This window comes from Pempheris klunzingeri, chromosome 7, assembly GCF_042242105.1.
Source record: "Pempheris klunzingeri isolate RE-2024b chromosome 7, fPemKlu1.hap1, whole genome shotgun sequence".
In the NCBI taxonomy this organism is placed as follows: Eukaryota; Metazoa; Chordata; class Actinopteri; order Acropomatiformes; family Pempheridae; genus Pempheris; species Pempheris klunzingeri.
The window spans coordinates 13,085,938-13,110,188 of NC_092018.1; the positions used below are offsets into that span (position 1 = coordinate 13,085,938).

General features: G+C 40.5%; 3 protein-coding genes across 3 annotated transcripts; 2 read left to right on the top strand and 1 right to left on the bottom strand.

Annotated features, from left to right (window-relative positions):
• Positions 1 to 4,274: 4,274 nt before the first annotated feature.
• pmpca (peptidase, mitochondrial processing subunit alpha) lies at positions 4,275 to 10,634 on the top strand. Its single transcript, XM_070833823.1, has 13 exons — positions 4,275 to 4,330; positions 5,803 to 6,005; positions 6,138 to 6,217; positions 6,306 to 6,388; positions 6,539 to 6,633; positions 6,724 to 6,824; positions 7,305 to 7,568; positions 8,118 to 8,210; positions 8,310 to 8,428; positions 8,527 to 8,617; positions 8,859 to 8,921; positions 9,029 to 9,173; positions 9,262 to 10,634. The coding sequence occupies exons 1-13, from the start codon at positions 4,284 to 4,286 to the stop codon at positions 9,429 to 9,431; spliced, it is 1,554 nt and encodes a 517-aa protein (XP_070689924.1). The 5' UTR covers positions 4,275 to 4,283; the 3' UTR covers positions 9,432 to 10,634.
• Positions 10,635 to 10,656: 22 nt separating this feature from the next.
• On the bottom strand, positions 10,657 to 18,396 carry inpp5e (inositol polyphosphate-5-phosphatase E). Its single transcript, XM_070833822.1, has 11 exons — positions 18,347 to 18,396; positions 16,885 to 17,764; positions 15,945 to 16,068; positions 15,732 to 15,829; positions 15,485 to 15,609; positions 15,064 to 15,183; positions 14,827 to 14,934; positions 14,111 to 14,272; positions 13,880 to 13,995; positions 13,623 to 13,759; positions 10,657 to 12,015 (listed from the first exon to the last, which is right to left on the bottom strand). The coding sequence occupies exons 2-11, from the start codon at positions 17,733 to 17,735 to the stop codon at positions 11,883 to 11,885; spliced, it is 1,974 nt and encodes a 657-aa protein (XP_070689923.1). The 5' UTR covers positions 17,736 to 17,764; positions 18,347 to 18,396; the 3' UTR covers positions 10,657 to 11,882.
• Positions 18,397 to 20,017: 1,621 nt separating this feature from the next.
• Positions 20,018 to 21,251, top strand: LOC139203415 (gamma-crystallin M2-like). The gene is made up of 3 exons (XM_070833136.1): positions 20,018 to 20,050; positions 20,590 to 20,832; positions 20,976 to 21,251. The coding sequence occupies exons 1-3, from the start codon at positions 20,018 to 20,020 to the stop codon at positions 21,249 to 21,251; spliced, it is 552 nt and encodes a 183-aa protein (XP_070689237.1).
• Positions 21,252 to 24,251: the final 3,000 nt, after the last annotated feature.

Genomic DNA, 24,251 nt, shown 5'->3' on the forward strand with positions numbered 1-24,251 from the left:
CACAAAACCCTTAATTGTGTACCCATTATTTAAACAGTAAACATGCAAAACCGCTAACACACTACACTCTCAAAACAATAAATCAAAATGTGAAGCCAAGTGTCCACTGATTGTACCGAGTGAAGGTGTGTGATACCAGAAAATGTGAAGTAATAGGATTTTCAAAGACTTTATGTTGTAAAATTGCCACACAGTTGGCGGCACACTCTAAAATATGTACGTGATCATTGTATGCTGTAGCATTAAGAGTTAACCTTAAATGAAGCTTACAGTTCTGGACCAAACCATGAAACACAACCGCACAGAAGTACACTACAGCATTACAGCATTTATATTTCTACATAAGCAATAGAGACGTGGAGATGTGAATAACGGCACCCCTTTGCACGAATAAAAAAAACAGGGTTCTGGAAATATTTCAGTGTCTTTTTAGCCAGTTGGACTTCCAATGTAACGTATTGACATCTATCAGATAATGATGTGTCTGTGTCTTAACTATTTTATAGTTTTTGATAATGGTAATTTAGTGCATCCCGCTAAAGGCTGCTGACTACAGTAGAATAACATTTGAGTCGTTTGGCTCTCACATTATAGTTCTGTCTGTCTCATTCTTATGAGGAAACACTAAAAAATTGGTTGTGGGCCAGTTTCACGCCACATGTGTGAGCAAAATCATAGCAACACTAAATAATCAGTGAGTGAGGAATTGCCACAACAGCACACAGTGATCTATGCCTTAGCAGATGTTAAATGTGTAAGTGCTGGTTGGACAGTTTCCTCTTAAATGTGGGTTAATGGGGGATAATAACGACTGCTGCACCAGCACTCTATCGATCTATGTAGAGCATTTGAGGACACACATTTAGAGATTAGGCTCTTTAGTATAACTGTAAGGATTTCACTGTAAAAGATGCCTCTAACAAATTTTTAAGTGATTATTTTCTAATAGTAAGTGCCAGTAATTAGATCATTTAGGTGGATTGCAGCGAACAACGACCGTCAACAAGAGAATTTCAGCTTGCTTGTGTTTCAGGTCTGATGAATTTAAATTTTAAACACACAAAGTTTCACAGTTTCTCGACGTTTCATCATAAGGATCACATCTCTGGTCTTGAGTAAAACACCTACTGGATGGATTTTCAGACATTCAGGTCCTCCTCAGGATGAACTGTTATGTCTTTTGTCTTCATTTAACACCGTTACCAGGTCAAACTTCTAATTCACAGTACTGTTGTATGATGATACACCTGCAAAACTACTTCCCATCAGCCTCGGCTGTACTTTGTAGCCCATTTGGTGCTAATTAGCAAGCGTTTGCAAACTAGCATGCCAAACCAGGACAGTGAATATGTTAAACATTGTACCTGCAACACACCTGCATGTTAGCATTGACACTGTGAGCACGTTAGCAGGCTGACATTAGCATTTAGAACAAAAGTAGCTAGTGTGGCTGAGGACTCTTAGTTTTGTTTCCATCATAACCTCTTTTTATTTAGGGGAGGAAAGTACATAAAAAACATAGCTGCATGCAACGGCTTCTCTCTCGCTTATTCACTTGCATGGCTGCAGCTAACACATTGTAGTCTTGCCACATGTCTACTGTGGCCAGATGAAGTCCTTGCAAATGTAAATTGACCATCCATTCAGCATAATCAAATGGAAATTAAAGTACAAATGCACCGATTTATAATCTATGCAGGAAGGGTCATTTTAATTAAGCAGACAAAGACTGATTTAGCAGGCGAAATGTAACATTGCTGGATTCGGGACAACATCAAACACATAAATCAACCAAAGGAGGTGCAGCGTTCCAGTTCTGCCAAATAATCTGTGAGAGAATATAGTTTACTGTAGATATTACTTTGTGGTGAAGACTCGTTGACTTTTTCTCAATGCTCAGAAAGGGTACAATATAGAAGAAACTGTTAATAACAACTGAGATACATTGATTATTATTAATATTATAGCATTTTTTCAGGCTATGAGGGTGGTGAACTATTGGCCTTTATCCAGCAGTCTGTGCAGTGAATCCTCAGCAATGATGGATTTCAGCATAGATGCTCTATACAGCATCTATGATTGGTAGTTTTTAACAATAAAAAAAAGAAAGAAAAATAACACACTGTACATTTCTTTGTCTGTATATGTGTTATTGGCAAACGAAGGGAATCTCTTTATTTGTTCATGCATAACCCATATAACACATAAAACACTGAATATTTTCTTTATTTTGCACAAAATCATGCCCTATAATCATTTTCCTTTTTGCAAATCCAGTTTGTGCAAAAAAGAAAAGAAAAATATTTAAATGAAAAACAAAGAGTTTCAAAGAGAAAAACAACATTCAGTCCACAATATATATATAGACGGAGACCATATTATAATAATTGATTACAATTGAAAAGTTGCATGAATAAATAAAATGTGAGATATGCAGAGAACATACAAGTACAAGTACATGGAACATTTTCACTATAGTCATAACCTTGTACTCATGAACTCAGAAGCGTATTTTTAATCCTCTTTTTGAATGATTAAACATAGAATAATTATCATATTAACATATATTTTCTTAATCCTGTAATCATAGACTCTAACATCTCTTTGAAGTTTTGTGTGATCTGACAAATGTTGCCGTTTTGGAGTCACGACAGCAGGAGGAGAATCATAGAGATGAAAGTTGAGAGGATGAGGAAGCCTGGAGTGATGAAGATGTGCTGAGCAGCTCCGTGAAGCTCCACTAAACAGAGAACCTGCTCCAACATTCGGTGAGTCTCGGCACTAACGCCTGGAAACACAAGACAAAGACTAATGTACCAAAACAGCATCTGTTTCATGATGTCAGCCTTCAGTAGTAGACCTCACCGTGTTGGGACCAATCTCTCCAGGCGTGCAGAAATTCAGTATCATGACCCCCTCTGGAAACTGTGAGACAAACGGCTATTCAGAACTTCATTTAGAAAATGTACTCTTCTATGGTCCATTAACGCTGCTGTTACCTTTGGAGTGCACTGTCAGTAGATGTTTCAGGTCTCTCAGAGCCCTGGTGAAGTTCTCCAGTCGGTGCTGCAGGTGGAGGTTTTCCTCCTTCAGGGTGTGGATGGTGTCCTGGAGCTCATAGGCTGAGCTGCAGAGTGAAAGCAGAGAAATCAAACACAAAGCTGTTGGGACTTGCAAGATGGAGATCATTGTAGTGGTGATTTCACTCAGTTAGTCAAATCTGCTGCTGGTCACGATCCCGTTAAACCTCTCTGCAGCTCCATAATGTTTCAGACTCAAGTGGGAGTGGTAACATCATTCAAGCGCTGCCCCACTTCGGTGTCACAATTGATTCGGTGATGTTTAACTAAATGCTCTCGTCCCAGTGACCACTCTAAAGGATCAATTGTTCAGGTTTGGATCCCAGAGCGCAAATTAGGTGCAGATACAGCTGTTAAATCTTCATGTTGTCAAGCAGCTTTCAGTGAAGCATTATAATTCCTCCTGATGAATGAGCCAATCATAAGTGCCACAAACTGTGATGGAGACACCTGCAGACATGTGATCTGCACTGGTGAATATAGGGCTGATATACAATTAAAGAAGACAATAGGAGGGAGCTTCAGGTTGCTGCTTCTAGATTATTCTAGATCATCGCCTTCAGACCCTGGACTTGATTTGGGGATGTCTGGATTGAAACGTGTTGCCGTTGCTTTGATCTGTGACTAGTTAGACATTTTAACATTGATTTTTTAATCTACTATCATATAATTTGCTATTATGTGGAACCCAACAGTCTTTCATCTCAAAATATTTCTAATTTCTGTGACAAAAAGGCTGCAGCCCAACTACTTATTGTTTTATTTTGCTTTGCTTTGCTTTTGATATGGGACCATCTCGTGACACCATGGAGAGTTTGGTGTCTAGTATGCATTTGATTAGAAGCAGAATCCATTTTATTGTCAAGTAGGTTTTCACTGACAAGGGATTTGCTTTGTGCATATCAATGAATATTGTAAGAGATGTTAGAACAATGGGCAAAGGAGTCATTTCCCACTGAATCTTGAATTTTATATATTTATATATAAAAGAATAAAAGCAAAAATATGTTGAAAGTCTGGATTCGTTTTATGGCGCAATCTCCTACAAATACAGTTCAGAAGCGATTATCAGGGTAATAAAAAATATATATATATTTGTCTGGAAAAACAGTGTATGTGTGTGTGTGTGCGCGCGCGCGGCGGAAGTGCTTCAGGAGACTTTCATCATCATCCGGGTTACTTTGTGGTCACAGAGGATCCAAGATGGCGACTCACATGTCGAGGTGTAGAACCTGGAGTCGTGTTCAAAGGTAATACACGTTTTAAGTAAATGCTCTAAAGTTGTCGTCAGACTCGGTTTAGACACAGAAAACCAACGCTAGCAGTATAGCCAGTATCCTCCATGTCATGCCTCTACCTGACATCGTAACTTTTTACGTCCTCACCACTTAGATTAGCTTTAGCAGTTAGCATGATGCTAACTGTTAGCTGTCAGACAAGCTCTGGTCTTGCTGTCAGGGAGCTTAATGTTGCATCACAAGTAAAAAGTTGACGGTCACGAGTTGTTTGGAGATATTTTAAATATCCAGGCAAATATACAGACCAAAGTTTGAGACCTGCTTACTAATTATGTGTTAAATCAAGTAGTGGCTTTTAGTAGTCAGCAGAATTGATGGCTTTGGTGTCACCATAAAATGGGCATGTTAGTTGTAAATACATTTCCTAGTTTACCAGGCACATCCAGCTAAAAGTACTGCAGACTGCTCTGCACTAAATCCTATATTCATGGGGATTAAAACTTGGCAAAAGCTATTTTCATCTGGTTGTAAATAGCCAATGTGGCTATGTGTACCCAGGTTTATGTTGGAAAGAATATATTTTATGTTACATGTACCCTGACTTTTATATTTATATTTGGCTTATTATTTTAATCCAAACCATGTTCGTTTCTTGAAACTAACCAACTAGTTTAGGTGCATAAACCTAAAAACTGGTATTGATAAAAGAAAACCACAATATATCAGTTAACTAAGTTTACAAATAAATTAATGAAATTTAATATTGTTCTCTCACAGAATACTTTTCTATTTTGGATTCAATGTATTGTTTTTACCACAGTGACATGGTTCTAATATTAGTACTTGTCGTAGTATTAATGCTAATTATTAGAGACATTCCTCAGTATAATGCAATACATCAACAGCACCTCAAACTGTAGCCTCCAAAATGACCAAACAGTTGGATCAGCACGTTTGAAAACATTGTAACGTTCATGAAAGTTGGACTTATTGGAGGGACACTGTATCAAACCTACTTGAACTACAGCTGAGTGTAGTTGCTATGCCATTTGATCCTTTGATGATGCAATGCTGAAAACACATATGGGTGACAAACTTAAGGAAAAATCTTATTAAATGAGAGGAGAAGCATTTTAGAGGTGTCCTCAAGACGCAAGGAGCCTCTGAGTGGTTTGATTAGATATCATAAATTATGCTACGGCCTTTATTTGAACACCTATGGGAGATTTTGGAGCTACATGTTGGGACAGCATTTTCTACCATCATCATCAAAAACACCACTCTACATGAAGGACTATCGTTGAGATTAATGGTGTTACATCCCTTCAGTAGAGTGACGCGAAGGAGCATTGAAGCTTGTTTAAGGTAGTTTATGCTGGTTTTTCCCTTTACTTTTCCATTTATCGTTGGACTTAGTACCAACTGGACAACCTACAATAAAAGTAAGAAGAAGTTGAAGAAACATAGCTTTGTTGTTCTTCAAGGTTTGGAATCGCAGCTTACAGAAAGTACAGCAGTGGCGGCGGATACCCAAATATCTCCCTCTCTTCACCGCTGCCCGGGATCCCCAAGCCAGTGTTTGCATCTGTGGATGGTCAGGAAAAGTATGAGACCAAGATCACAACTCTAGAAAATGGCCTCAAAGTCGCTTCCCAAAACAAATTTGGCCAATTCTGCACAGTTGGAAGTAAGTTGCAGCAGTGATATGTCATGATTATAGCACCTTTACTATATATAATACCTTTAATACCTATAATACCACTTGTCTTATGGATTCAGCTGAAGTGGATAAAATGTCTGTTTTCCTTTTTATCTTTAGTTTTAGTAAATTCTGGATCCAGACATGAGGCAAAGTACCCGAGTGGAATAGCACACTTCATAGAGAAACTCGCCTTTTCTGTAAGTTAAACAAAGTAAAGCCCACAAAATGAAAGGTGAAGGAAGGTGAGCTGTGTGCAGTAATGTTGACAGTAGTTCTTGTCTTCAGTCCACAGCTCAGTACGGGAGTAAAGATGAAATTCTCCTCACGCTGGAAAAACATGGAGGGATTTGTGACTGCCAAACATCGAGGTATGTAGTCTTTCAGCTCAGTGTGTGTCTCAGTGTTATGAAATCTAATGCTAATGTCGTGTATTACTACCTTCCATGTGTTAAGTAGGCCTTTCTTCTGTGAGGAAGTGTGTGAGTACAGCTGATGTATGTGTGATTTTTGCTGTGCAGAGATACCACCATGTACGCAGTGTCTGCTGAAGTAAAAGGTCTGGACACAGTGGTCAGTCTTCTATCCGATGCTGTTCTACAGCCTCGCCTGTTGGGTAAGTCCACTTTTATTTCAAATGACAAATCCATGGGGACTGTCTGTCTCCGCTGCCTGTTTGAGACAACCTGTGTCTGTTCACTTGCAGATGAAGAGATCGAGATGACCAGAATGGCGGTACGCTTTGAGTTAGAAGATCTAAACATGAGGCCAGACCCTGAGCCCTTACTCACCGAGATGATCCATGCTGTGAGTCTCGTCATTTGTTGAAGAAAAAACCAACCAACCTGTGAAAGTGAATCAATTAATCCACGACCTTTAAGCATCAAGATTGTAATTAATATGTAGAGCTGTTGCATGTAAAGTATAATGACAGTGCCCATCATAAGTTACCAGAATCACAGGATGTATATTACCCACAGTACCTTTTTTACTCAGACTTCATGATAAAATGAAACAAAGGATGGATACCTAATGTTATTCCTTAAGCTTTCTGCAGCGAACATTTTGGTATGTTTTCTTAATAAGTTACTAAAATTATAAATAAAATATCCAAACTTTAACATATAGTTAAGTTGCTATCAATTTTTGAGGTTCACTCCTGACAATGGAAACAGCCTGTCAAAAAATTGTTTATATAATAATTGAGTAAATATAATTGTTCTGCCAGATTACCATGGCTTTATTTTTTCATTAACGTCATTGCGACTGTTCATCGTTTGTGTCCAGGCCGCATATCGAGCCAACACGGTCGGCCTGCCTCGCTTTTGTCCTGCAGACAATGTGGACAAGATTGACAAGAAAGTGCTTCACGGCTACCTGCGTAACTACTACAGTCCTGAGCGGATGGTGCTGGCTGGAGTCGGCATCGAGCACGAGCAGCTCGTTGACTGCGCCAGGAAATACTTGCTGGGTGTGAAACCAGTGTGGGGAACGAGTACTCCGGCCAACGTGGACCTCTCTGTCGCCCAGTACACTGGTGGCATCGTCAAGGTGATTTATTGGTTTCATCTTTGGCCTAAAATGTTTTCTCTGGTAGCATTTACTTTTTTAGTAATTGAATTACAAACTTTCTTCTGTAGGTTATAGAGAAACAATAGAACAAACTCTTGAATTGTAATTTTATGAATGAAATCAATTATATATAATTTATATAATTACAATACCAACAGAGTACTTTCAATACTTCTTTTTTTTTATCATGTTACTTGTTTTTTCCTGAAATATCATTTTATACATTTATTTTTAGCACACCTCAGGCTTGTAGTTCAGACAATTTTGTGATGTAATTTTGGGGCACATTGAGCCTCTTACTCCATCTCATACGCCGCGCTTGTCTTCACCACCAGACTATGAGTTGTAGCAGCTGTGCTAGTGGACCAGTCACACGTCACATCGAAGAGCCATGTTAATAATAATTTATAATAATAAATAATAATAATTTTTTTAGATCTGATGAGATTTACTTGGGGAATACTGATATAAGCATCGCTGTCGTTAGTCTTGAAGGCAGGATAATAACGTCTTCCTCTAATCTGTTAGATGGAGAAGGATATGTCAGATGTGAGTCTTGGCCCAACCCCGATCCCAGAGCTCACCCACATCATGATCGGCCTGGAGAGCTGCTCCTTCCTGGTGGGTGTTTTTGCGGCGCCAAGTTATCCATTCAGGTGCCTGATTCAAGTTAGCATGAATAAAAAAGAAGAAAAAAATTTTTTGTTTTCCTATTTACAGGAGGACGACTTCATCCCATTTGCGGTGCTCAACATGATGATGGGTGGAGGTGGCTCCTTTTCTGCAGGAGGACCTGGGAAAGGCATGTTCACCCGCCTGTACCTGAACGTGCTCAACAGGTGAACTTCTCAAACCTCAATTCAGCGTCGTTTCAGATGATAAGTCACTAATTTAACGTTTTCACTAATGGTCTTATGGCTTTCCTTGTCTGTTTTAGGCATCATTGGATGTACAATGCCACTTCCTACCATCATAGCTATGAGGACAGTGGTCTGCTGTGTATCCATGCCAGTGCGGACCCCAGACAGGTTGGTACAGGCTCGGGACAGTAGGGTTCAAATGTCTTATTGCACCTTTACATCCAAATAGCACACAGAGCTGTTTTATACATATTTGCAGAGGAGGGTTTAAACTGTGTCGACTATCCCTCTAAAACATAGTTGTGTTCCATTTTTTTTTAAATTTTCAATATGGCTCTCTTATGTGAATGGTCATTTGGTCCATGTGATCTCTGCTTATGTTGTTATCATTGCCCACATTCATCTCCAGGTGCGAGAAATGGTGGAGATAATAACCAGAGAGTTCATTCAGATGGCTGGCAGTGCGGGAGAGGTAATGGCTGTGTTTCCCTATCAGGGCAGTCCACCACAACTTTAGTAATACTGATTAATGAAACAAAAGTGATGTACGAGTCTAATTTTTCCCCTTTGTATATCCAGATGGAACTGGAGAGGGCCAAGACTCAGCTCAAATCTATGCTGATGATGAACCTTGAGTCCCGGCCGGTTATTTTTGAAGATGTTGGTCGCCAGGTTCTGTCCACAGGAAAGAGAAAGCTGCCACATGAACTGTGCGATCTAATAAGTGAGTAGTGAATGATGCATAGTGTTTTTTAGTGGTTCATCTAGTGGAAATGTATTTATCTTTTGGCTTTTGAACATATTATTTCCAGGCAACGTGACGGCTGGTGACATCAAAAGAGTGACCACCAAGATGCTGCGCAGTAAGCCCGCAGTAGCAGCTCTGGGAGACCTGACGGAGCTGCCCTCGTACGAACACATCCAGGCCGCCCTGTCCAGCAAGGACGGACGTCTTCCCCGCATGTATCGCCTCTTCCGATAAGACCCCCGCGGCCATGGAGCTGGTCATCACCGGCAAACATCACTGTAAATAAACTGGACTGGAAGATTATACTAGTGTTCCCTCCCACCACAGAACTCCACACAACTCCCCCCTGGGAGGGGACTAACACCCGGGCTCTCGAATGAGAGTGGGGATTTTAAAGAAAAGTTACGTTTTACTCTACAGTAACCTTAGTCTACATACAGGTGGAGTATCTGCATTTATTGTCTGTGGGCAGGAAGCCATATTTCATTATTCACTGGGATTGTTTTGCAGACGTTTAGTTTTAAACGGACTATTCACCTCAGTCAAAATTTTGGTGTTACTTTCTTATTTAAAAACCCCAGCACCGACCTGTTATGTTAAAATTTCTGAATGAATGGTGTGAAACTGAAGTTCCCACATAGCGGGTGGCTAACATCCCCAGCAGTGTCTGTCTGCACTGTTGTTTTTTATTGAGCTATTGTTTTTCTCTAAGTACTCTAAAGTTCACAGAACTCCACCTCGAGCCCTCTCTTTCCCCAGAGTAGATGGATTAAAAAAAAAAATGTTTCAAATTTTAATATTTATACAACAGCACTTCATAATCTTTCACATGCACTGGAGACACTAGTGATAGTCTAATAATTATAAATGTGACAAACGTCAAACCGTAGCCAATTTGTCCTCAAGACTGACATCATGGTTTCTGTCATTATCGTGTCTCAGATGTGCCGTAAACGCATTGAAATCTGAAGTGAAACCAGTTCTTTTTTCTCCGTTGTTTTCAGGTTGTGTTGAAGCCCTTGTCAATTACCCCAAAATTTAATGGGATAAATTAAAAGAATAGTATGGGAAATGCACTAATTCGCTTTCTGGCACACAGTTGGCTGAGAAGAAAAATACCACTCCTATAAGTTTGTGTTAAATATGAAGCTACAGCCAGCTGCCTCTTAGCTTAGCATAAAGCCATAAAGACTCATAACCCCACATAAAACAACAGTTTTTACACTTATCTTTTAGTACAGATGAAACAAACAAGCTATAATGTGAGAATTAAGATTTTGTTACTGTTGGATGCGACCGACTGCTGGCTGTAGCTTTATATTGAACTAGTTAGCTTTCAAACTTTTGTTCAAGTGGATTTAGAGAGTTAACTTTTGCCAGATAAGACAAAGAAAGTTTAACTGAAAACCCAAATACCCCTGTGTGTATTTTACTGGTATTTTGGTGACTACAGGGAATCTGTATACCAACTGGGGAATAAATGTAATTACTTCCATAAATAAAATTTTATATTTTAAAGGTTTTGTGTTACAGAATAATGGACGAAATTAAGCCAACAAGCAGATGTGTTTTAAAATGTTTATTGGATGTTAGATGACATATAAAAAGACGCAGATAAAGACGAGGTCCTGAGGAAATGAAAACAAGACCAACAGGCACTTTTTTTTTTCTTTTTTAGCGCAGACTGCTCTTCATGCTGAGAATGCAACTTCATTAACGTGGTACACAGTACATGGAGAGTTTATAGTATCTATGAGCTTACATAGCAGCGAGGTGAGAGGTAAGGCATTGAGTTACAGTCTGTTGCAAAAGATTACTTGGCCTAATAAGAGGAAACGTAGTGACAGGTGTTAACAGTATAAATAAAATGCTCTATTTTATAGGAAACGAGTTCCTTAAAAAACATTAAATATAAGCTGTCAAATACATTTGATCTCCCTGAAATTCCACAGTAGCACGTAACAAGTGGTAACAACCTCCTGACTCTTGAAATGATGTGTTTTACCTTATGTTCCCTTCTCGATTCATAATGAATCTCTTACAAACCATTCACCTTTGAACAAAACTCATTAAATTGGTTAAAATCAACCAATGGCAGACACCTAAATGACGTTAAAAAATGCACCCAAATGTGCCACAAATGTGCTGTTATGCTCGGTAAACAGTTTGAAGACAAATTCACAAGGCGTTTGAACAGGAATGTAGCATTCATAAAAATATTAAATTGTGGTTCATGATGCTTTTAAACAGCTGCACAAAATTAGAAAATGGCCGCAGTTACAAAGAGTTGTTAAGATTAGATCAGTTCACACTGGTGCATGTGACTGACGAGTAAGCCACGATGGCAGCCCCCCCCCCCCATTCTGTTTCAGTAATGTTTGAGTGGAGGGGGGGATGAATAAATAAAGGCCAGACTGCTGAGTCTGCAAACCTCTCTGTCTGTCTGACCTCAAGGTCCCTGCCCTCAAGTGCAGCCAGCCTCTTCCCTTTGGCCCGTTTCATCAGGACAGTTCCCAACAATGCCCAACAGAGGGCGCACGCCGCCACATCCAGCTCTGGGCTCTGTGTAGTTAAGACACCTCTGGTTTCCTTTATGGTCCTTCTCTGCCAGCCTGGTTTTGCTTTCCAGTTTCTGGCACAGTTTGATCCAGGCTAGTCCGGTCTGGAGAGTTCAAACGAGGGATTTTAGGAGATGGTGCAGATGGTGCTGCTACTGTGGTTCTTCATGGCCTCCCTCCTCTTCAGCTCTCTGGTGATCCTCCTCCTGATGCCCTCCAAGTACAAGCCTCGGTCAAACTGCCCCGCACCCAGGGGAATACTAAACAAAACACACAAACAAATGTAGCACAGTTGTGAGGTAAAAATAAAAGACAAACAACTGTTATATTCAGGATTTAAATACATGGCATTGAGAATCCAGTGTAAAGGGCCAGAAAAGAAAAGACTGTTCTACATTTGAAAATGACCACAATGATTATAACAATTTTATAAAAAAATGTATAAACTCATCTAATTTAAAAAGTACTTGCTTGGTGCTGAGACAATTCAACTGTGGACAATGCTTCAAGGAAATATATTCATTAAAGCTGCTGCAGGAGGCAATATTACTTCATTGTGAAAAAACAACCATAGTCTGTGTATACGATGTCGCCGTAGGTACCACGAAGTCACCCATTGGGTTTGTGGACTGCTATTTTGGCTATCTTGGTTTTCTGGAGCCAGAAGTGACGTTCGTACCAAGGCTGCCTCTGATTGGTTAGTCAGAGCCTAAATCATACCCTGTGTCCATTTTCCTCTACATGGGACCTAAATTTGCGAAATGAACATCATGCTGTGTTGAAGAGAACTTAAAACTACAGACTGAAACTATAAACTCATCAGGAAAGTGTTTACTGAGGTAATAAATCAAGTGAGATGCTTTTCTCATAGACTTCCATACATTCAGACTTCTTTTTGGAGCCGGTGGAGTCGCCCCCTGCTGGTTATTAGAGAGAATGCAGGTTTAAGGCACCTCCGCATTGGCTTCACTTTTCAGACCCGAAAGCTACGTCCACTTCTTTTATACCATCTATGAAAACAACCAATCAGGGTTAGCTAGCTATCAACTAGCCAATCACAGTGACTCGGGACTTCCGCGTCTTGCCTGTTACTTCCATGTTCCTGAGTGTGATTGGCTCGTTACGTGCTAGCTGACAATGATTGGTTGTTTGATTCAGACCAGGTCCAGTTTTTTAAAACACTAAATACAAAAGGGTGACATGCAATGGTCAAAATTTGTTATTTCAACTAAAACTGGAATCAAAAGAAAAAACATTCCACAGAAAAAAAGTCACTTCCTGCAAGACATGTCTTGAGATTTTAATAAGTCAATGCAGATGTGAAAAGTGTTTGCAGGGATTTACTTTTTTCTTTGGAATGTTTTGGGAGATATTAATCCCTGCAACACAAAAGAGATACAGCATGTGGTGTGCATGCTGCCTTCTACTCAACCAAAACTGTAATAAAATAATATTGCCTACTGCAGCCTTAAGGAAACCAATATATATATTGTTATACTGTATATTACAACTACTCTAAATGAGCTAAATGATCAATTAAGCCGGCCTCCTGTGCAGCGGCTGTGAAAATGCAACTTTGTGCAACATGTATATTTCATATCATCCAATGAACTAAGAGGGATGAGAGAAGTGATATCTCAATAACCACGAGACCTTCCTCTGATATCAATACTCTATACATGATGTTATCACAGTTTAGACAACACAAGTATAGTTTAGAACCACTCATAAAATAAAATATTCACTGATTATGTCATAATAACGATGTCAGTATACTGTATTGCTGGGCCCTACTGGCTGTTGACAGAAATGAATATATTGTTGAACGTTATTTGAAGGTATGTGTCTGAATATCGACGCGACTCACTTGTCTCTGCCTGGCCTGAGTTTGACCTGGAAGACGGCGATGACGGGCCGATGGTCGGAGGTCTTGATGCTGGAGCAGCTGGTGTACTTGATCACTTTTATGTCCTCAGCCTGCCTGTTCCTGAACAAGATCCTGTCCTGTGAACGCAAACAGAGCGGTTCAGCCCTGCTGAGAGCCACATGGAGCTGATTTAAACTGCCAGTTTGAAATAATTAGAGCGGCTGAAAAATATATCTTCATTTTTTTCTTCTTCTTACTGTATATGAAGGCGTTCTCTGTTTAGAAGTAGTGTCGTAGATATCACAGCCGATGTCAAATTTGTATGTGGGGAGAAAGTGAATCGGTGCCTCTTGGAAGCCTTTAAAGATTGAACCTGGAGGAACAAGCAGCACTTTTGCAGGGTTAGAATGAATCGAACGCAACGACCTAATTCTATGAAATCTTTTCCAAATGTTATGGCTTTCACAGAGATGCACATGCAAGCATACCGTCCTTCATTTCCTTGGCGAGCTGGTCGTGCTCCAACAGTGGGCCCATATCGCCCCCTCCTGAGCGGTTCATGATGGTCTCCACGTCAACCCGGTCTTTACTTAGCCGAAAGTTAAAGTCTCCAAACCAGAAGACCTGGTCGAATCTTGTGGTGACGTCAGCTATGATTAAAAATGACATCCTGTGATTATCAAAGATTGCTCGCTATTACTTTTACCAACATCAAAGATCTGATCTGAGCTAGAAATATCAATAACACGTTTTTTTTTCTGCACAGCAGGACCAAAGTTGAACAGCTGAAGACTTTTGTGGAGAAAAGGGGAGCAATTTGTTCAACCCCTGATGGTGCAAATAACACTGTGTCTGAATGTATTTTAATCTAGTCCTAACTCTTAGGATCAATCTTTTTTTTTTTTATAAAGTGAGAAAATGCGTGAATAAGACAGGGCTTAAACATTTTGTGAATTGCCATGACTCCAGCGAAAAAGTACCTTGTTTTAAGATATATTTCTTTTTTGAAAATTACTTAAATATGTAAAATATTATCTATCTCGATGGCAGAAACTTACATGTTTGAGAAGGATGTTTTACCACAGAATATGAGGATAACTGCAGCTATTTTTAGCATTTTCAGCTCTGTGTGCAGAAACACAGCCATTGAAACTGTGTTGATTTTTCACATCTCTCACACAAGATTAACTTTAAAGAGTCTTACATGGTGTGGAGCGGTAAGGGTTGGTGTCCGGAAGACCTTTAGGAAGAGCTAATGCCTCGACGATCTTGTTGTAATCTAGTATTCTCTCGTACACTTTGGCATCTCCAGCTGGAAGAAGAATAAAGACAAAGCATGCAAATATGTATTATTTACCGCATTCCTCCTGAGAGCCTCTTGCTAAGATAAACCACTGCTTCAGTCTGCAGACTCTCTCATTTTGGGGGACTTCACACTCACAGGTAAAATGGGATGTGATGAAGAGGAAGGAGGTGCCGAAAAAGGTGAAGGCGATTCCAACAGCCCCCTTGGTCTTGATCTGAGAGATGATCCTGGTTGTGACTGTGGCATGCTCCACCTCTGTGTGGGCCAACAGCACAAATGTGGTGGTTAGTGTCAATGCCATAACAGCGTACAGATACAGAACCACGTGTATGTGCAGTGTACAGAAAAGAAATGTGTAACCACGTCAAAAATGGCCAAAAATGATGAACTTGCATCTTATTGAAACATACTTGTTTAAGACAATGTAACTGTAGACTGTAACCATCGAATCAAAAATATCATATTTCAACAATCTGAACTCCATAAAAATTAAATAAGCATGTTTATTCCCTCCCAAACTGATTTTATTCTATTTATAATGTGAAGAAGGCCTGACCTGAGCAGAACCAGATGAGGTCTCTTCTGACAAATACAGTGAGATACAAAACACCATGTGATGCTGCATACAGCATGACGTAGTAAGGTCCCAGAGTCTCCTGAAGACGTGTCTCCCACTCCCTCCTGCACACACAGTCACACATACAGTAAGAGAACAAACTTTACAGCCCTGATAAGAGCAATCAATCCTAATAACTCACTTTTATTCAGTGATTGTGATTAAAATCAAACAAAAGGCAACATACCTGTCAGGACAGCCCTCCTGGACCCCAATAATGTAAAAGTCTTGTGCAAATTCAGAGTCTGTTGGAAGAAGGAGATCATCTAAGTTGACTGGAAGCCCCTGGAAGTGATAGAAACTTGGTTACAACTCGTTCGGTTCCTGAACTTGTGCAGGTAGTATTAAGACTTTAAATGGTTGTTGGTCTGTGAGGCGCTGAGTCATGAATTCCCACAACCTTCTCGCCCTGCATGTTCCACGTGGCTATGTAGATGCCCACTCTCCTGTCAGGGAAGTAGCGGTCCAGCTCCTCGGCCCCGAGCAGGGCACCGCTTCCCAGCACGCTGCCCTCCAGAAAGCTCCTGGAAAATTAGACACATTGGTAAAGAAAATCAGTAGTTCTACCAGCAGCAAATTTGCAGCGTAGGAAAAAAGCAAAAGGCTGTTGTCTTGGATGTTAAGTAAATAATGTTAAAAAAGTCGACATTTGACTGTTCCCTACTACCACTGTGTTCAGACTATAGACTAAGACCCATTCTTTGCCCCTGATCCTGTCAAAAACTGTACTGAACATTCATCTCTGATCCTGTAGTAACCCCCCCCCCTTCTCCCACTCTGCAACCTTCCCCTTTTCTTTGAAAGATGTGAGAACTGCACACACACAATGTAAAAATATCTGGAGCCTTGGTTTCAGCACAAATTAACAGTCTGTCGACGTTGCTCACTCCTGGTAGTGAACCGGTCTCCAGATGAGCTATGCAAATCAACTTCAAGCACGGGGCACAATCAATAATAAAAGGCTTGTAGTGGATATAAGATACTGTACATAATTGTTATGCAGTGCCTGTGCATAGTAACTTTCTTTTGAGGAATTTTCTTTTGCTATAAGGATAAGGTTGTTGAAGCTGGAGCTCAGACTGTCTCTGTATTGACAAATTCAGCCATGTGTGCTATTACAAGACTGTAGGCAAGGATAAAAATGTGCACACCAAGTTCTACATTTGGTTAGAGTTATGTTGTTACTATATCTATATCGGGACATTATCTACCCTTGAAAGAGACAAGCCTCTAATAGCTTTCTGACACCAGAAAGAGTAAGCCTTACGAAAGAGCCTTCACATCCAGCCTGAGGATGACTCCAGATGCATATTCTACACCTTGTGCTATGTCTCCTGTACCTGTTTCTCACATCCTGGGGTCTGATGGGGCTGAGCACGCTGTAGGTCGACCTCATGGAGTTGACAGAGGCACTATCCGACCCCATGTTCTCCAGAAGCCGGCTGTCGCTAAGGTTCCTGTGGAGTCTCTCCCCGAGCTTCTCTCTGGCCAACATGCCATAATCCAAACAATCCCTGTCAATCCTATTAGCCGCCCTTAAAGTGGATGACGCAAAGCTTTTCTCCAGAGCAGGCAGTGTCCCCGTGGGTTGCACCGGAGACAGGAGCACCTTGGTGGACCTCAGCTGGTGGTCTGCGGGGTTGCTCTGCTGGCTGGGGGGCCTCCTGTCATACTCAGTCAGACTGCTCCCTCTCTGCCGGAAGACTGGGGATCCTGTCGCAACAGCAGAGAGGGGTCTCATATTGGAGTCCTTGTCATTCCTGATGGTGGCAGCACCACTGAGAACAAGTCCACCTTGAGCTGGAGCTGTTTGGTCATCTTTAAGCGAATCTGTGGAGGAGCCAGTCTCAACCGGGTCACTCAGACTCTCCTGGCTGTTTCTCAGTCTCCTGGTCCTCACAGTCTCCTCCACTGAACCACGTTTGCTGGACTTTGTCAGCCTGGGTAGTGAGGGTGGCCGAGGCTGGTATGGGCTGATCTCCCTCAGTGCGTCCCTAGCAGTGATTTTAAGAGCATCATTGTGTTCCTTGCAGGATTTGGCATCTTCCAAGGAGGTCTTGAGTGCCCTACTGTCATTGGCAAGTGAATCTCCTTTAGCAGGATCTTCACGGGACTGATGGAGGGGGCTGTGCTCTCCATTCTCAGTCATCATCCTCTCGTCATGTCTGGGATCAGGAGTGATCAGGTGCATGGAGCTCTGTCATCGCTAACTTACAGACACTTTGAACATACAAGGCAGAACATGATTCAGTGAAATGCTGACTTTAACACGAGTTAGCTTAGCCACGTAAAACACACAGGGAAAATTTGTTTATCTGTTACCTATAACGTTACAACCTGTTGAGCGTTAAGCAGCTACTCTGTTAACATGAGCAAGTGAAGACATCGTAAAAGTAAATCGGCACCATTAGTTAGAGATGGCACCTCTAAAAACTCTGCTAGCTAGTTACATTAGCACTAGCAAGTGGAACTAATTAATCCTAGCCTTAGCACTCATATAAGTTAAAATCCGAGACAGACGCGACAAGTATTGTTTCATCGCTTGTCAAAAGCATCGTGATTTCTGCTAACAGCTAACTATTGTATCATCCAACCAATAAGTCTCGTTTGCACATACAGCGCTAACATATCAACTCTACAGTAGTTAGCAAAGCTGTAGAAAATAACTAAGAAGTAGCTATGTACAAGCTAGCTGAGCTAACGTCTACAGCAAACCTGGCGATAATAAATAAATAATGTGGGTTAATGCTTCCGTCTCACGTTCTTAATTATGTCACTGTTATCACGGTGAAGTGCAGTTACCTTTTGTTTCACTATTGTTCGGTTTCACGGAGGCTAATCTAAAAGTAGTTCGGTTACTTCCTTAGCAACGTTTGACAACAGGTTTCGTTACCAAGTCAAGAGAGTCCGACGGAGATTAGAGCACGTGTCACAGCGTCCCCCTGCGGTGAGAGTGGGAAGCACACGTTACCCAAACACCTCATAATTAATACTATACACTGTTTAATGTGACTGTTTTTATTTTTGTGCCCTCTAGTATGGGAACTTGCTTTTAAAGATGGCATTTTATTTTGCATTTTTAACTATTCATCCATCCCATATTCATTCTAACGTTGCACTCAATGTATTTTATATATGTGGCACTAAATGTTTACTTGCTGGTTTTGTGAAATGCTGTTTTGTTTTTGGGTTGCGCACAATGATGACAATAAAGAAACTGAGTGATCACATGACAAATAGTCCATTACAGTTACCTTAAAACTCTGATATATATATATATATACATATGGTAAATGCATGGCAGAATTACATGTTGTAAGTGCATTGCATGTTGTAAAGTGTTGTAAAGTGAATTACACGTTGTAAAAAGTTACATGTTGCATGGCAGAATTAAGGTAGTATGTTATCTGATGACACTTCCCTTCAAGTTAGTTAGTTTATTCTAGTAAATATGGACCATGCAGCATATGCACAAAACTTACAAACACCACACAATTAGGGTGGGTCAATTAGATCAAGAGTTCATTTCCACAAACTGAAAATTTACAAGCATTTTTCACCTTAGTGGTTCCTAATGTTCATTTTCTCATTAAATGTCTCATATTGGTGATCTAGAGTCAAATTCTTCGATGGATAAGTGCCTATTACAATTACACTTATTACACTTTTCTACATAAAATCAGAAAAATTTAACAAGATGTGACAATAACATGAAAAGCCACAAAAAATGACCATCAAATGTAAATCATTAAATTAAATGCTGGTGTGAGTGATACAACAGAAAACAAATCCTTATTACATTCAAGAATAGCCTTTGCTTTGTAACGTTAAGTGACACCTGTTATTTTTAGACTCACAAGTAATTTCCCTGACATCTTACACAACTATGTGCCAAAATTAATATGTTTTTCTATATTTAAATATATAAAAACATAATTTGCACTGGATGTAATAGACTCATAGTCACTTACACTGCACTGAAAAACATATTTTTCATGTATAGGTTTTGCTGGTTATTATGTTATACTGTTTTTGCCATGTTTGACTTTCAGAAAATTGTTATTACTATGCTTTTGTGAATATGAGAAAATCCACATGCACCACTACATGCTAAAGTCTCTCCATATCAGGAACAAAAAGAAAAATGTTGCTGATGAAACAGCCACAGTGAAAAAACAATGTCAAGGTGCGACCTTCAATTGCAAACCCTTTCAGCCCTTCGGTGACCCCCGCGCTGTTCGAGAAACAGCTGCTGAAAGGATTTCTGAGCCTGCCGGCCCCTGGAAATGTGGACAATCCCTCCATATTCTGTGCATTTCTATGATGTTGTTGCTGACTCAGGGGGTTTAGACAAAAGGCCCAGTCGTGGCTCAAGTATAAAAGGAAAGGGTTAAACAAGGTAGGGTACAGTTTGGTGCAAGAGCAAGCAGCAGTTCCACCAGCAGCAGCAGCAGCAGCCCACTGACCAGCAAAATGACTTCCACTGGAATGAACATGATGAGCAAGGTAAGCTTTCTCTGATAGTTTTAGTTTTCATAATGTCACTGCTACTAAACAGGACAAACTGGAAATCACCCTTCTGGCCTTAAAACACATTTAGTGTCATGTTGTTTTTGATTAGTAATACTTTCAAACTGCTCCGTACTCTATATTAAACATACTTTTTAAATAATAATGAATCAAATGTGCAGTGTGAAAGCGGTCGATCATGGTGACAAACCCAAAAAGAATGATCTCCTAGCTCTGTGTAGTGTTATAGTGGCTTTGAGCTGATTATTTTGGTTTTCGGTCCCAGCGACAGTGTCGCATTCAGCCGCAGCATGCAGCTGTTTGATAAAGAAGCTCCATCAATATTAGCAGACAGAAAAAGTTATCGACTAACTGATGAACAATAAAATCTAAACATTATCTTTAACAGCACTCCATCCAAACAAAGCTGGATACACCAGCACTGAATGTTTTCCTCGTTTTCACATGTTCAGTTTTAAATTGAACACACGTCATCTGTGACTCTCCTATAACTCATGTCTCTCTCTCTCTCTCAGATCATCTTCTACGAGGACAGGAACTTCCAGGGTCGTTCCTATGAGTGCATGAGCGACTGCCCAGACATGTCCTCCTACATGAGCAGGTGCCACTCCTGCAGGGTGGAGAGAGGTTGCTTCATGGTGTACAACCGCACCAACTACATGGGCAACCAGTACTTCATGAGGAGGGGCGAGTACGCCGACTACATGAGCATGATGGGCATGAGCGACTGCATCAGGTCCTGCCGTATGATCCCCATGGTAAGTTCTCAAATCTGGATGGATTTTCCATAAATTACATCTCTGGACTGCTTAAAATGCAGTTATTTCTCATAGCAAGGCTTCTTTTTGAGCTAAAAGTGTGAAATGTCCTCCATTAAACCCGCTCCTCCTCTGCATCACAGTACAGGGGATCCTACAGGATGAGGATCTACGAGAGGGAGAACTTCGGCGGTCAGATGTATGAGCTGATGGACGACTGTGACAGCATCATGGACCGTTACCGCATGTCCAACTGCATGTCCTGCAACGTGATGGACGGCCACTGGCTGATGTACGAGCAGCCCCACTACAGAGGCAGGATGATGTACATGAGGCCCGGCGAGTACAGGAACTTCATGCACTTCGGAAGTGGCATGAGGTTCATGAGCATGAGGCGCATCAACGATTCCTGCTATTAGACCCTCTTCGCACTGAATAAAACTGTCATAACCTAAAATCCTGATGTGTTGATGTCATTTTGCCCATTGTCTCTCCTCACACACACAGTTCACACCAATTAGAGCTGCTCAGGCTGCTTCTGTAACTCACAAGGTTGAAGATAAAGATGAGGTTTCCCATTTCCATTACATTATTAGTGTCTTATTCTCATTTATCACCCACATTTTAACAATAAGCAACAACTTTATGATCTCAAGTCTGCTTCCCAAAAACATGCACAATCTAATATTTTGAAACTGCAATTAGTACAATTTTTATCAAGTTTATGATTGGACATTTTTTGTTGAAATTAAGTCAACAAGACAAGACAGCTATGTTAACTTTAGACAAAGCCAGACTAGCAGTATCCTCCTGTTTCTAGTCTTTGTGCTAAGCTAAGCTAACCTGCCTCCAAGTGCAATACAAAATCAACATCAAAATTCTTCTTATGGTCTTTAAAGTTGTGTGGGCAGAGCAATTAGCACTTATATATTCAGTGAATATGCAGTAATAAATGAGAAGAAGTGTCAGAAGTGTGACGATTTCAATGTGTTCACCAGCTGTGAGGCCTTTTGTTGGAGCTGCTGCCTTCTCGTTCTAAAATGTGTGTCAGCTGTAATCGTCGTTCTGAGCAGGAGGAAGTTTAGTCTAATCTGGAGTGGATTTTAAACTGTTGTGTCTAGAGTCTTACATAGTAAACTTGGACATTGTCACATAAATACTGCACTAGCTGAGATTCTCTGATTATATTGACGTTGCTCCATTCTGGCTTCAGTCTCATTCAGAGTTGTTGTGAGATGTAAATATTGTCTTTGGAGCGTCTGGGTTTATTTCTGCTTGACTGTGTGTTTCCGTCAGTGCTGTTCAACAACTATAAAGCAGATTGCTGTGAATTTCTTTCATGCACATTTATTCTCTGTTCAGGGTAAAGTTAAACTTAACTTTGATTTCCTGAATTTCAAAATTTTCTCTGAATCACTGAAATATCTCAACAGCTATTGGATGGATTTTCTAGAAATTCATCTCAGGATTAATTGTAATGATTTTGGTTCTGGTCAAAATTTCAAGCTGTCTAATTCATTGGTTAATGGCTAAAAATCTAAAAAAAAAAAAAACTAATGATATTCCCATTAGCCTCAGCTGTCTTATGTCTTTTTAAGATTAAAATATACTTTATTTGTCCTAATGTGGAAATTTGTTTTGGACTGCAGTTCTAATTTGCGCTAGATTGTGATCATGGTGAGCAAATCCTTTAAACAATAACATGACAACATTATCATTGTGAGCATGTTAACATGCATGCATCATGAAATTATTAGACTGAACAGTAACTCATCCATCCATTTGTCTATAACATTTATCCCTCAGTTTCACGGGGGGGGAGGGGGGGCTGGAGCCAATACCAGTTGATATTGGGTACCTGGAATAACGATTTTACACTACCTCCCCAGCAATGAACAGCAGACGGGCAAAATTAGGGTGAACAAAATGGTGATCATACTTGACAATTTAGCATTCATGGAGGCAGATGTTTCCCTCGGGAATTGGTGGAGACCAAAAATGGAGCAAAATAAGAGTAAATATTGGACTAACTTTCACCAGGTGACCAGAAACATGACTTCAGAATTAATAATAATGTACTCAAAAGGTAAATCTTGTCTTCACAACTCTTTTGTGCTACCCTCAAGTGGCCAAAAAATTGGCTATGCAGGTTTAAAAAATGTAAAAATATTCAGACAAACATGCTGTATGTATGAATCAAAGTCTACCTACAGGAGCTAGATACATATAGTTTTTTGTTACATACCACAAAGGAGGGTTATAGAAGCACATGTCTCTCTCTCTTTCATTCTCACTCTTTCTTTCCACTCTTCTTCCTCCAGAGAACGACCAATCCAGCGAGTGAGTGGGGAATCGATGCCCTGATACGAGATTCAGCCTAATGAGGATCAGGAACATCTTAATAAAGACCCATAATCCACCACTTAATCCCTCATTACAGAATCATCTGCATTCACTGGTCCTGCTGCATACCGCCGCAGTGACGGCACATTCAGGCCCATTGTTCTGCCTCGCCTCATCTCTCACCCAGGCCTACGTCTCCCTTTGTCTCTCCTCGGTGTCAGTTATATTTGATCTGCTCTCATTAGACTTTTAGACGAGATGAGCAGAACGGCTTGAAAATAGTGCTTTTGTGTGCACTTCTACGCTATCTCCTGTCTGAAATGGAAAATGAGACATATGCTTAATGAGGAGGTGATGGACTGGGACCTGCCACCCGATGGGGAGATAGGGAGTGCTTTGTGAGGAGAAAGCGCTGTGACCGATACTGTTAAAAGGACACACTTTCCAAGCAACGTCTGTCAGTAATTATGACTTCTCAGAAAATTGCTCCGAAGTGGGACAAATGGATTTAAGTTTAACCCTGAGCCCTGGAGAGTCCGAATTTTAGCTTAGTGCAGCATTAGCACAAAAGTAATGGAAGTTTTAACCAATGTAAAAAGAGAGTGTTCTCAGCACATTCAGCATACCCGTGATGGTTCAGGGATTATCCTACCAATAAACAGTTAACACGTGCACAATAATCACACTTACACCATTAAAGCATATGCAATTACTTTACCCCAATGCCATGCATTGCTGTCTTTTACAGCATCACTTTTGATATTCCCACCTTAAGGGTTCCATAAATGTGAAGTTAACTGTTTTAAAAGGCCCTGCACACCAACACAGGTATTTTCAGTTACACTGGCTACAGACCTCCACTCAGGCTGGAGTTTGTTGGAATAATGCTGGGAACTATGTGATATCAGCAAACCCGGCATGACAGATGCAACAAAGCTAACAGGAGAGTGAACTTTTAAATCAACAGTACAATCTGTACACAGAAGAGACCTAATCTGACAACGTAAGTGCCACACCTGTGTGGGCAGACCACTTTTGTGTAATATTTTTTTTGTTTTTGTGCCACTGACCCTGTG